This window comes from Olea europaea, unplaced genomic scaffold (assembly GCF_002742605.1).
Source record: "Olea europaea var. sylvestris unplaced genomic scaffold, O_europaea_v1 scaffold2114, whole genome shotgun sequence".
NCBI classification, from domain to species: Eukaryota; Viridiplantae; Streptophyta; class Magnoliopsida; order Lamiales; family Oleaceae; genus Olea; species Olea europaea.
In genome coordinates this window covers 12,753-26,621 of record NW_019239091.1, presented here as the reverse complement: position 1 = coordinate 26,621, position 13,869 = coordinate 12,753, and the positions used below count along the sequence as shown (strand labels likewise).

General features: G+C 28.5%; 1 protein-coding gene and 1 long non-coding RNA gene across 2 annotated transcripts in view; one reads left to right on the top strand and one right to left on the bottom strand.

The window, feature by feature from the left end:
- The window catches only part of LOC111380261, a 16,271-nt gene extending 14,837 nt beyond the window's left edge, over window positions 1–1,434 (top strand). Inside the window, exons 2-3 of the long non-coding RNA XR_002700161.1 lie at window positions 53–421; window positions 1,323–1,434. This is a non-coding gene — a long non-coding RNA (uncharacterized LOC111380261). The remainder of the gene's footprint in view (window positions 1–52; window positions 422–1,322) is intronic.
- The window catches only part of LOC111380259 (BTB/POZ domain-containing protein At3g56230), a 2,746-nt gene extending 998 nt beyond the window's left edge, over window positions 1–1,748 (bottom strand). The window contains exons 1-2 of the mRNA XM_023003773.1: window positions 1,244–1,748; window positions 33–209 (exon numbers count right to left, since the gene is read on the bottom strand). Of these exons, the coding sequence (XP_022859541.1) occupies window positions 33–209; window positions 1,244–1,420 (354 nt within the window). The 5' untranslated portion in view covers window positions 1,421–1,748. The remainder of the gene's footprint in view (window positions 1–32; window positions 210–1,243) is intronic.
- Between the last annotated feature and the right edge of the window lie 12,121 nt (window positions 1,749–13,869).

The window sequence follows — 13,869 nt, the reverse complement described above, 5'->3', positions numbered from 1 at the left end:
GGGGAGTGGGATGACTGCTGTTGCTTACACACCAATAATGCTCTGTGTGCAGGTATCGAGGGTCCATCGTTTCCAGGCTTGACTTGAATATCAGTGTGAATTTGATCCCTAAATGAAGCCGCAAATCCACTCAGAAAGCTTATCTTCTCGATTAACTCCTCTTCCAGTTCCTTCATCTCCTTCACCCATTTCAAAGCATTTGCCAATCCCTGAGAACATCATGAACAATTTTCACTTGTCAGAAAATTTTTTACTGAGAAAATAATCTTTTCTGAGTATATTCTGCCGTTGTTGCCCAATCAATTCTCACTTCATGCCAGCAAGCACACCAGCACAGGAATATAGTTATGGTTACGGGAAAGACTTTTTTGTTGAGAAGTAGCAAGCTTAGACTAAGAAAATGCCTACTGTGGGATGGAAGGTAATTTTTTTTTTTTTTTTTAATTCTTATTATTTCTTGTGATAGGTAGCATTTTAGGATTTACTAAAAAATTTTGGTGTAATGCTGATTGACTCTTGATCTGTTTGGATAGGAAATATCCCACTTCTTGTATCTGACATGAAATGAATAGATCTGCTAGTCCCTAATATTATGAAAACAACAATGCCAATTTATCACCTTGAAGTTCAAAAAATTGGGAAGTATTTCACTGAGATGGAGAGATGCATTCAAAAATGTTATTCCATAATGATAACATTCTATTTAAGGAGTAAAATATACAAGGTGGTTACTTTAAATTTATTCACTTTTGAGGCTGAATACATTAAGCTAATTAGTATTTCAAATATATTTTCTTAAATGTTTTCAATTTTTATTTGACTCTTATGCAAATCAGTTCTGAATTAATTAGAGTTGAACTTTTTTGGTTTCTAATTTATATTTAAAAATGCCAACTGCCTGCTGATCTCTTAATTATCTTAATTGTCGTATAAAGTTTCCTGGTAGCTTTCTTGCGAGTGTGCTGTTTTTTTCTTGGTATTCTTGTAGTATTACCAATTGATTTTTTGTATGTATGACTTGCAGATTGACTCTGACTAATATAAATGAATGTGTTGAACTGTTGTATTAGAAACATGGAGTCATTCAACAGCGCAGAATGGCGATTCATGGTTCAAGCATCATTAGAATTGCTAAAATTTCTATAAAAGAAAGAATAAAAAACATTGCATAATTCATTTTTCAATGGCATCAGAATCTTATGATTTCATTACGAACAATCAATATGCCTGAAAAGCATCGTACCTTAGTGGAATTAGACGAAGAAACTGAATTGTTACTTGGTTTTTCTGTCCCCTTCTCATTGTCGAGTTTGTTTGTGAAGGTGATTATACTTCTGGCCCCCTCGTAGCAAGCTCCGCATATTGTATTTCTTGGAGGCCTTAGAATATATGGCATCGCGCTGCAGATAGAACAGTCCATCTTTCTTTGCACAGCCTTTACAAAGAGAAGGAGGAAGAAGAAGAAGAAGAAGAAGAAGAAGAAGAAGAATTTGAAGAGGTGGTTTCTGTTCTCTTGTCAAATCATTACATTCTGTTCTTTCTGATTATACTTTGCCATATGATTCTTTAATACTTAGTGCCTTAAGCACCATAATTGCTTTCATCATGTTGATAAGAATATTGATTATAAGACTCATCTTTGTTTAGTAACTAGCCGTGGGGTCATATTCTGTATTCTCATGTTGTGTGAAATGACAAAACTAGTGTTATCAAAAAGACATTTTCCTAACAATACACACCTTCAAATACCAATACATGGTTCCGTTATGATACGGTGCTTATACTATAAAATAGCAGGAGCAGTTCAAGGGTGTAGAATAGACTACGTAGTGGTGTATACCGAAGTATTCGGGGAAGATCGAGGGTAAAATTGTCAATGTATTGCAGCTTTTCTACGATTGGCTGGCCATGTCTTTTGGGTAGGTTTAGAGGGCCACCAGAAACAATAAGAAAATTGAGAAAAAGAATAAAAGTTAGGAAATGGAAAATGACTTTCCAACCTTACAACAGCAAAAATGTGTTATAAAGGCAAGCACGTTTTAATGGCCAATGCAGTCTAAGGAAGCCTAAATATTAAGAAAACTAGTCTTCTTGTCCAACCTGGCCAAGTAGCATTTTCTGATTAAATCTTTTATTTTTCAAGAATTATATGATTAGGGTATCTGGCCAGATAAAATGATTGTTAATTGCATTGTTTATTACACAATATATAATTATTTATTGGTTTATGGCTAAGAAATACCACAATTATTATTGCCTAAATTTCAAGCAATTAGGGCTCATAATTAGCCCCTATTTGGACTCCTTTAATCTTAAAATTTATTTTATTTTTCTGATTTTCAATCAAACACTCTCCAATAAAATAAAATTACACATAAAGCTAAAAGTCTTCATTATACCACACATTCTTTAAAAAGGCATTATTTTAAAACTCAGTTTGTTCTAACCCAAAATGGGAATCAAAGGACTTAAGAGCCTGTTTGGAAGTGATTTTGAGAATTAATTTTTTAATCGTTAGGAGAAAAGTAGGGTCCATCTGTGAGAGAAGAAGTCAAATATGACGGTTGGAATAGTTAAATAACGGTCAAAAAATCAATTTTTTGGACCAAAAAATCACTCCCAAACAAGCTGTAAATATAGATTGCTCTTGAAAGACTTGTCTTTGGGGTTTAATTTAGCCCGGTAGCCCGGTTTGATGATCATTATATTTGAAAAATAGAGTTTTGAATAGTGATTTTTTGAAAATGTGATTAAGAAGTAAGGAAAAATAGTAAAATAATAGAAAATTTTACTGACTTTAAAAAGTAAACACACTTGATAATAATATAAATTGTTCTATTTTATTAAAATAATCAAATTTCATGGAATAAAACATTATAAAATTATTTATCAAAATTCCAAACAAAACGTGCTTTGTAGTTTTCAGTTTTGAGTAACAATTTTTCATAATGACAAATTAAATGCATTTTTAACAATTTTAAAATAGATCCTCAAAACAAAAGACAAATTATACTCAAAAGTCAAAATTGAAAACTAGAAACAAATCAAGCAGGGCCTTGTATTCTTAGGAATTTAGATTTAGATTATGCCCATAGTTGATAGCAATTAAAATTTAGATTTTTATTTAAGTCAAAGTCGACAACTAATTTTAAGTACATATATTACGGGTCCTATAACTTTTGAACCATACATTTCATCAGGTTTTATCAAAATCTACTAAAGTAATTTTTAATCCTTCTTTTTATATAAAAAGAATTAAATGCTTCTATCAAATTTATCTAAAAATTAGATGAAATTTAAAATACTTAACTACTTTCGAATTCACATCTTAGCTATTGTTAAACGAAAGAGCATTTTTTATCTTTGCGAAACAAACAAAACAACTTTTATATGTTTAATATTTTCCAATGATTGGTCTGAAGAATTGACGTGGCTTGATGTAGATGTTCTTTTTTAAAATTCAAAATGATTCTTAGGGTGCATTTAATTGCAACCGTGGAAATTTCATAGAAAGAAAATAAATTCTCAATTGCCTAAAACTTATTCGTATGGAAATTATTAATTAAATGAATTTGTTTGATTTAAATTTCAACCTAGAATATATTATACTTGTCTATTATTTATTGACGGGTAGACGAGAAAAAAGAGATAGATAAGAGAGAGTTGATTCCTTAGAAAATAAAATCATAATCCCTTTAAAGAAAATGTTTTTCTTGATTTTGAGAAAAATATAGTTACGTGACTAAAAGTAAGAATATATTTTTCATGAAAAAAAATGTTAATTAAAATAGTACAAAAGTTGAAATTTTGGTAGAAAAAACATATTTTTCATGAAAAATATTGATAATCAAATGCATCATTAATATATTGGAGGAATTGTCGTTTGTTCAAGAAATTTCTATCTTTTTTTATCCCTAAAATATATGAGTTCTGCAAAACTCAATGGACATGGAAAAGAAAATTATTAACATCAATTGAATGGCAATAGAACATTTAGAGTGCATTTGATTTATTTTTTGCAATATGTTTTTCAATTTTGCAAAACATTAAAAAACATGTTTGATCTAGTATTTCTGAAAATATATTTTTGAAAGCATGGATCAAATTATAACATAAAACACAAAACGCAATTTTAATAAAGCACTAAAAACCTGGAAAACAAGTGTTTCAATGAAATTTTAGAAAAATATAAATATAAATATTAACAAATAAAAAGTTAAAATTACGAAAATTTATAAATTCTAAAAATATAATTTATAAATTCAAAAAATAAAATTTTAGAAAAACAAATTCTAAAATTCTAAAAAATTGAAATTTTAAAAAAATATGATTATAATTCAGAAAAATAAAATTATGATAAATTCTAGAAAAACAAAAAATAAAAATAGTTCTAACCAATGATTATTTACATTAAAATTTAAAAATATATATATTTAAATGAATGCAGACAAAAAATATTATAAGTCTGTGTCATTAATTATTATTATTATTTTTCTATATTTCAAACTTAATTTTAAAATTTTTTAGCGAGAAAATTATTTTAAGATTTACCAACTTGAAAATGTATATACTACATTATAATATATTAACATAATTTTTATTGGATAATCAAATTTAATAAAATAAAATGTCATAAAATTTTAAATTAAAAATGTTTTCTAATTTTTAGTTTTGAGAAATAATTTTTCAAAATGACGTATCAACGTATTTTTAAAAATTTTAAAACGGACACTCAAAACTAAAAATATAAAATGACCTAAAAATTTAAAAAACTAAAAATTAAAACACAAACAAAGCGGCCCTTGTTCAATACTAAGTTGAGATAAGATTAGGAATAATAAATATCTATCTATTATAAAATATTCATTTTGGAGCAACAAAAGCAATGAAATGATTTTTTTAATGGAAAAATCTTTTGTAAAGCCCAAGAGCAACTAATGAAAGGAGGGTGAATTGGTTTTTAAAAGCTTTTCGAAAAATAAATTGAAATCAAGGAAGCAAAGGACATGTTGATCAATTAATAATAATAAACAAATAAAAGCAAGTAGATCAATCAAATAATAAATAAGATAACGATAAGTGAAAGGATACAGAGGACGCAAACGATATAATTGTGGAGGTTCAATTCAAAGCAAGGATTTATGTCCTCTATTACCAAGCTCTCTGACACGAGCAATGCATTTTCACTATATTGATCGACTTGTTGTACAATCCAACTCTCTACAATGCTTTCGATGATTTACAAACAAGGAGTATCGATTTTTATACAATATTGAACTTTACGGGGCCTCAATATGACCTACAAGTTTAAAAAAATGATTTTTCTATGAAACTCTTCTCTTAATACATAATATAAATGAATTAAGTACTAAGACAGACTAACACTTCAGTGAATAGTAATAAACGATAGCTCAAGTGTTGAAAGAAAAACATTGATGAGTATGATAATTAAAGATTTGGCTCAATTAATCAAAGTTTTTCAACAAGAAAACGAAGAAGAAATAAATGCATTGTACGTTCAAAAATATTCTCAAAATATCTCTCTTTTTAGCCCCCATTTGGCCCCTATTCTCCTTTTCATTATTTTTCTCTCTTCTTTTCAACCACACAATCTTTCATAAAATAATATTACACGCTAATAAAAAAAATTTCATTCTTTGTTAACCACACATTTTTTAAAAAGACATTATTCCAACCATTAAAATTTGGAGAGAATGGGGGGCAAACGGGGACTTAATGAATTATTATAATAAATTAAGCACCTAGAGAGAAATGAGAAATATTGATGAATATGATGAGTTTACAAGTTTGATTCAATAAATCAAAATTTTCAATATAAAGAAATAGAAGAAAAATATATAAGCCCCCGTTTGGCCTCCATTTTTTCAAATTTTAATGTTTAGAATAGTGTTTTTTGAAAAATGTGTGGTTAAAAAAGAATAAAAAAATTTTGGTTTACGTATGATATTATTTTATGGAAGATAGTGTGGTTGAAAATAAGAAAGGAAAAAAATGAAAGAAAATAGGGGTCAAACGGGGGCATAATATAAGTTCAAAAATCTTCTTCGACGCATATCTTTCTTTTATGAATAATAAAAATAAGTTAAGTACAAAAATAGATATGAAAAACTTTGATGATAATGATTAAAGAGTTTGAATCAATCAAAGTTTTTTTATAAAGAAATATATAAAATGAATGCAAAGGAAAACTCAAAAAATTATCTAAAAGAAACTATCTCACTTTATTTTCTTGAATCTCTTATGAAGAATAGAAAGACCAGGGATATTTATAGAGTTCAAAATACAAAAAAAAATTAAAAAAAAATTGTAAGTTAGGATGATATCTTCGGTCGATCGTCACTTGTCTGAATGATCAATATAGCTGGTTGTTCAGTAAAAATAGAGGTTCGAACGTTCAATTTTTGGATCGTTGGAAATTTTCGATCGACTGCCACTTTTGGCCAGTTGACAGCCCAACAATTTTGGTCTTTTTACGTTTTGGTCCCATTTGTTCCAATTGAAAATTTTGAAAGGCATAGACTTTTCAAAAATATTTTTAACTAATTTTTCAAGATAAAATATATTTTATAAGTTTAAATATTATTTTTAAAAGTCATTTTTATATTTGATCAAATCATTGCATTAGAATGATATCTAGGCCCTGTTTGACACTCATTATTTCAAAAATTAAAGAGTTTTGAATAGTATTTTTAGAGAATGTGTAGTTAAAGAGTAAATAAACTTTATTGATTTGTGCATAGAATATTTTATTGTGTGAATGTGTAGTGAAAAATAATACTATAGCAAACAATTTAAATTTTTAAAGATTGTCAAACAGGGCTTTAATGCAAAAAATTGTTTTTAATACATTGAATGACTTTGAATTTAAGCATTCGTCATCAAGTATCAAAGTGTTAGTATTTTTACACTTTATCTAAAAAATCAATTCATTGATTTTGCTCCGAAGTTTGGCTCTTATGTTCTTGAGTATGTGACTTTGATCTTGACCTCTTTCTTGAGTTTGATTTTTGATATTATCTTTTGATTTTTTGACGATCACCAATCAATTTTTTATAGTATGCTTTGAAAAATTATAATCATTTAAATTCAATTTGTTAGTAACTAAGATCAACATGTTTGTTATAATAAAAACTTTAAAGTTCAACCATAGGTCAACATTTTGAAATTAATTGCATAATCAACTATGATGGTCTAATTGAATCTCTTTTACAGGAAAAAGAAAAATCCAAATGGTCCAAATGTCAAAACATTTTCCTTGGGATGTAAACGACCTGAGCTGAAACTCGTGACCCGAGCATGGCTCGAGTAAAAAATGACTCGAGCTCTTTTTGCCCAAGCCAAGCTAAGCAGAAGCTCAGTTGAAAAATTTATGCTTGGCTTAGGGTATTAACGAGTCGCCTCGTTTTTTATTTTTTATTTTTTGTTTTAAAGGCAGCAAAATAGCCTTGTAACCGGCTTAAACAGGTAGAGGCAGAGCTGCCTGATTAAAGGCAACTAGGACAGCCGCTAAACAGGCAACATACTAGCTGCCTTAATTGGTACATTGCTACTGCCTATTAAAACAGCAGTTGTGCAGCTACCTGTTTAAAGGAGTCGGCACACGTAGCAGCTAACCTGTTTCAACAAACATGAGCCATTTTTGGCATGTGTTTGTTTGGCTCATTACTGATTGGCTTGGGCTCAGGTCGCCTATTAAAATAAGGCTCTGCTCGAGCCTCGGCTCCCTCCCTACGAGCCATGAGCCGTACCAGCTAGGGCTTTTCTTGATCGGCCACAGGCCGTCCGAGTCGTCTGGTCAAATTGACATCCTTATATTCCCTCAACATCAAAATTGCACAACCTTGTATTATTATGATGATGATCTCTATTATTTTCAAAATATATTTTCCTTATTTTTCTTTTCAATTACACATTTTTCAATAAAATAATATTACACGTAAATCCAAAAATTTTCTTTATCTATTAATCATACAGTTTCTATCAATTTACTATTTTAAAATTCATTCTTAGCTTTTTAATGGGGCTTAAACAAGCTCAATCGGAATCGATAGCATTTTTGGTACGGCTGATTTTAATCGAAGTCAAATAATTAATATTAACCACATTTTTCATGAGTCTCGTTATTTTTTAATCACATATTTCAAAAATTCTATCACAATCTACTAAAAAATCTAATTTTAATCTTTACCAAGAAATCAAAATTCTAATCCAGTTCCAAAAAAATTAAAAAAAAAATAAAGAAAATAGTAATTCGAATTGGAATCTAATTGAATTTGTGCTTTTTTTTTAATACTTTTATTTTTAACAATTTATTCATCTTGGTCCAATAATTCGATGGGATGGAAAGAAAAATTGATAATGTTGATTGTTATGTTATTTTTAAATGAATAAATTTATATTGCTTTTAACATTGTAAAATCTAGTAATTTCTTAATGTTTCTTTCTAGTTTTTGATTAATTGTTTGGGTATGTAATGTTTATGTTCAACTAGGTATTTGATGTTATTTGGCATATTTTATTAATTGGATGATATTATACTAAATATTGAATGTTATTTGATATTATATTTACACTATATTAAAAATTATTGAAATATGTTTTCAGATAGTTCATTTCTTCTATTTCTACTAAATATTTGGAATATAATTGTTAGTTCACAATTTTTAAAAATATATATAGGAAGGAAGAACCAAAATTGAAACGAAAAACGTCGGTTCGAATTTGGTTTCAGTATTTATGTGAATTTGAATAGTTCTATTTATTAAATGTTCGCAGTGTAATGAATGATTCCGAATATTGTAATATTCAAATCAACGACTCGATGCTCAAAGCTATGTATTATGAACTAATTAAAGAGACTCGTAATTCGAATAAAACAATAAGTCATAAACCCAACAACTTCACGTTGTTTATTTTAAATTCATTATCTCCAACACCCCTTCGTTATTACATTTACATAAATCTAAGACAATATGGAACCGAATAGTAGTTAATATGGCATACAAATTCGAAACACAGATATCAAAATTATCCGTTAAAAAACGTTTTTTAAGAAGGCGCCTGAATAATATCTTAGTCAGACATTGTCGCACTTTCTCAATGCTCATTAACACGCTTTTCATAGTACTGATAAACAGCTGCACCCGAAAGCACTGCCAATGTTAAGGCCTGTGCATGCATCCTGTCAGCCAGTGAAAATTAAAATTAGTACACATTTTAATTAATTACTTAAAATAAGTGATTAATGAATAAAACCTGGCGTGAATGAGCCTCAAACTTGGCTTAAAAGGAGTTTTTGAGCGTGAATAAACCAGTGAAGCACCAATTGCAGAAGCCCACACTGTTCCTGCACAACCAAATTGCATTTGTGTTATCTAAAAGCTTAAATTATTCGAGAATATTGTGGATAGATTCATTTAGGATCCGTTTACCATGACTTTTACTTTTTCTTTTAGTAGAAAAATTTCCTAATCAAACTATCTTAATTTTTGTTTGAAAACGGTTCGTATTCCGAAATTAAGCCACACAATAAACCAGCTTGCTCTAAAATTTATTCTAACTAAAATAATTTATTTTAACTAAAAGAAGAGCTTTCGTAAAATTAACTAAAAGGGTTAAAAAAACAGATTTTGAATCTCAAAAGCTCCTTTTGATATCTCAAAAGTCGTGTCAAGGAAGCCTTTAACTGTCGTCTACAAATTTGAAAATGAAAAGAAAAAGAAAATGATATACTTACCAATGCTGGTTAGTTTGTGTTTAGAAATCCATGATTGCATCCCCTCCATTTTCTTGAATCCTAGCAAATAATTGGACAAAACTAGAATTTGCAATGGCTGTCAACTGTGTGTTTGTAGAATGGGAATGAAATAAGGGTTGGTAATGGTACATATATAGAAGATAAAGTGACATTGGAACTGATGCATGGCCCCTAGATTTTGATATCTATTCTTGGAGCACTGATAAATGTTTGTAATAAAACCAGTGGCTGAATTGAAATTAGTATCTCCAGTTTCAGACTTTTGCTGCTATTTTCAACATGCCGTTGGTTTTATCCTAAACAAAAGCACAAGTACCTCGGGAACTCAGAACTTTTCACTTTTTTCTTGAGTGGGGTGGGTGTGTGGGAATAGTACACTAAAGGGTAATTAGTGCAAAAGGTTTATTACAAAACGTTTCTACATTTTATTTTTTGATATTTTTACCCCTACCTTTCACCTTTTATTGTGCAAAAGATCATTTTCATCCATTTTTTAATAAAATGATAATTTTACCTCCTATTCAAATTTAAAAAAAAAAAAGAAAAAAAAAAGAAAGAAAGATGAATTACCAACTGCAACCATAATCCTTAAGTTTTTAAAAAATTACAAAAAAAATCATAAAAATAAAAGATAAATTACCAACTGCAACCATAATTATTTATTTTTCTTTTCTTTTCTTTTCTTTTTATTTGAATAGAATGGTAAAATCAACATTTTATTGAAAAATTGATAAAAATGATCTTTTGCGTAATGAAAGGTGAAAGGTTGGAGTGAAAATATCAAAAAATGAAAGGTATGAACGTTTTCACAATAACATTGAAATATAAGGACCTTTTGTACTGATTACTCGTATCCTAAAATATGTGTATATTAGCAAGTGATACGAGGATAAGAGAGTTTTCTTTTTCATTTCTTTTTATTCCATCACTATTTTTTTACACCCCAAGATCTTAGCACCTTAAGGCTTAAGCCTTCCAATATTTATGCAAGTATTTTATGGTTAAGTTACCCAAGTTTAATTTCTCTCAATTAGATCACTCAATTTTTTATTTTTTATTTTTCAAGGTTAGTCGCTCTATTATCCTTTTCTTTATGATAATTATAGGTGAATGTTAAAATTAATTTCTAGTAAACCTACCACCAAATCATGTCGTGGTCGCAAAATGTTAAAATAAATTGTATTTCAAAATTGATGGTAATTTATTCAACAGAGTATATTTAATGCTCTATTCAAATTCGATTTCAAATTTTGATAGTTATGTCATGATTATGAAATGTTTACCAATAAACGAGGGCTAACGGGGTGACAAATTAATGTTGGATGACATAATTGAGATATTACTGAATTTATCAAAATTGAAATTAATCCAAGTATTTTTCTATTATATTATTTTATGTAATGTATTTTGATTATCTTAATTAAGAAAACTTTATAAATACTAGGATTTCGTGATTTTTTTTTCTTTAAATTATATACGTTTAAAAATTAGAAGTAAAACGTAAAACTCGATCAATCTTGGATTTTAGAACGTTAGAAAAAATAATTCATGTGACTAATTTAAAATTCATTGAAAAGAAAAGGTTAAATATGCAATTGTGGTATGACATGATTAAATTTTTTGAGTGTAATTTATATTAGCCCCTGTTTCATCCCCATTACCTGAAAATGAAAATGGGGGGAATAATATTTTTTAGAAAAATGAGTGGTTGAAAAAGAAGGAAAAATTTTCGATTTACGTATAATATTATTTTATGGAAGATTGTGTGGTTGAAAATAGAGAGAGAAAAATGTAATGTAATGTAATTTAATTTAAGGGGATCAAACAGTAAGAATTCTTACAAACTTCTATACAAAACAATTTGTGAAAAGTGGGAATTAATAAATAAATAATAGAGTTACTATTTCAGTGATTAAGATTGGATTAGTAGTAAAAAAAAAAAAAAAATGTAGAGACAGCCGACAAAAATATTTGGAGGCGGTGGAGTCCGTTGAAATCTGCAACTTTTTCCTATAAATACTTATAATAATCCTTCGAATAAAAAGGAAAAAGATGAATTCAAAAGTGCGTTTTACCAACTAAGCTCATGTTAAACAGAAATTAAAATTTAGATTTTTATAAAATCAAAATAAATAATTAATTTTAATCATATATTTTATTGAATATATAACTTTTCAACCATATATTTCATCAAATTTTGTCAAAATGTGCTAAATATCTATTTTCATTTCCACCAAATAGGAGTCAAGTCATGTTCTGCTCATATTTTTAAAACTCATTTTTTCTTAAATTTTACATTTCATCATTTTTTATTAAAATTTTGATATATAACTAGATCAAACATGGCTAATTGTTGTTATCAGTTCATTCATCCATAATTCAAGATTGTATTTAAAAATTATTAAAAACTCCATGTGAAGTTACGATTTAATCATCACAAGAGAAAATTNATTCATCCATAATTCAAGATTGTATTTAAAAATTATTAAAAACTCCATGTGAAGTTACGATTTAATCATCACAAGAGAAAATTAATTTTTATTTGAATATTAATAATGGATCTTAGATCACTTTGAGGTCATTGGATTTTGTTTATAAATCCTCACATATAAGGGTGAAAAGAGACTAAGAAATTTTTGATGGTCTAGCGAAATGCATCCTCCCTTAGATCTTCTCCTTTATTCTCTTTTAATTTTCTTTCTTTTGGTAAATATAAGAGAATGTGGATAACCCTAAAATCATGAAAAATGTGTCCACGAAGGGCATATTTATAATATTCAATTAGAATTTCATAATCGCAGAATATTTCTTAGACTCTATTGTAGTAGATCAATTAAATCACATACCTTTATTATGGCCAAGAGAGGGACCTAATCGTTCCACAAGTCAACCACCGTGATCATCAACATATGGAAATTGGCAAAATGATCGTTTTGCCTTTCAACATGTATTACCCTCCAAGTCTCATTTTTCATAAAGCTATTCCATTGTAAACTAATCACAACATAGATTCTAGCCATCCCATGATCAAACTACTAAGCTCAGGTTCAAATGCCTATAGAAAATGCTTCGGAGTGACAATTGTCTCGTTGCGATAATTAACGAATTCCATTATTTCAAGTATACGATCTTTAACTGTTTCATCTGCCAAAGCACCAAGATCAATCTTCTAATTAGGACTTCACTAATTGACATCTCAAAGAACTTGAATTAGCAATCAAAGGTAAATTACTCGTTCAGGATTTAGGAGACTTGTTTGATAATTGAGTAGAGTATCATTCCGAGCGACTACAAATGAGTCATCTACGTCATCTACGCGCGGTCACGTTCGATTTGCATCAAAACTCATTATTGTTCGCATTCCCAAACCTAGACAAAATCTCAATAAAAACAATACAATTTTATAAACATAAAGCGTGTCCAACTTTATGTACCGATTGTAAATGATATTTTTTATGACGTCACAAATTTTGTCTCACTATACTCTAATCATTGAGTATACAATTTGTGTCATATGAGATCATGAAACCTTAGATAATTATTTCAAATTATAACACGTAAATGATCAAATATTAATTAATAATGTCATTTTACAAATTAGTACTCGAAGAACATCAAACTAACAATCTCGCACTTGCCCTTTTAGAGTATATATGACATACCAAGAATATCCATTGTTGTCAATTTTATTTTTGTAAGTGTACGGATCGTAACAAGTAATAGTGGATCTAAGAGTTCGGATATCATTCCTACGAGGACTACTATTTAACAATTGGTTCAATTTCCTAACTTTATTTACTTGAAAATAAACAAAGAATTAGATGTTGTGATTTTTTATACAACTATTTGAAAATATGTGGATACATACAAAGAGTGATTTGGAACTTAAATAATGAACAAATATTATGGCAGAATAATTTCACCTACTGATCACCTCTACATCTTAAATTAAGATTCATATCTCATGTAGTATTCGATCAAATTCTTCCATTGTATTCAATTTACCCTTCTCGAGTTCTCATTTAGAGTCTATTTAACAATTCAATTCCACATCTCTATGTGAATCTAACTTAGTTAAATGAGTTCTTTGT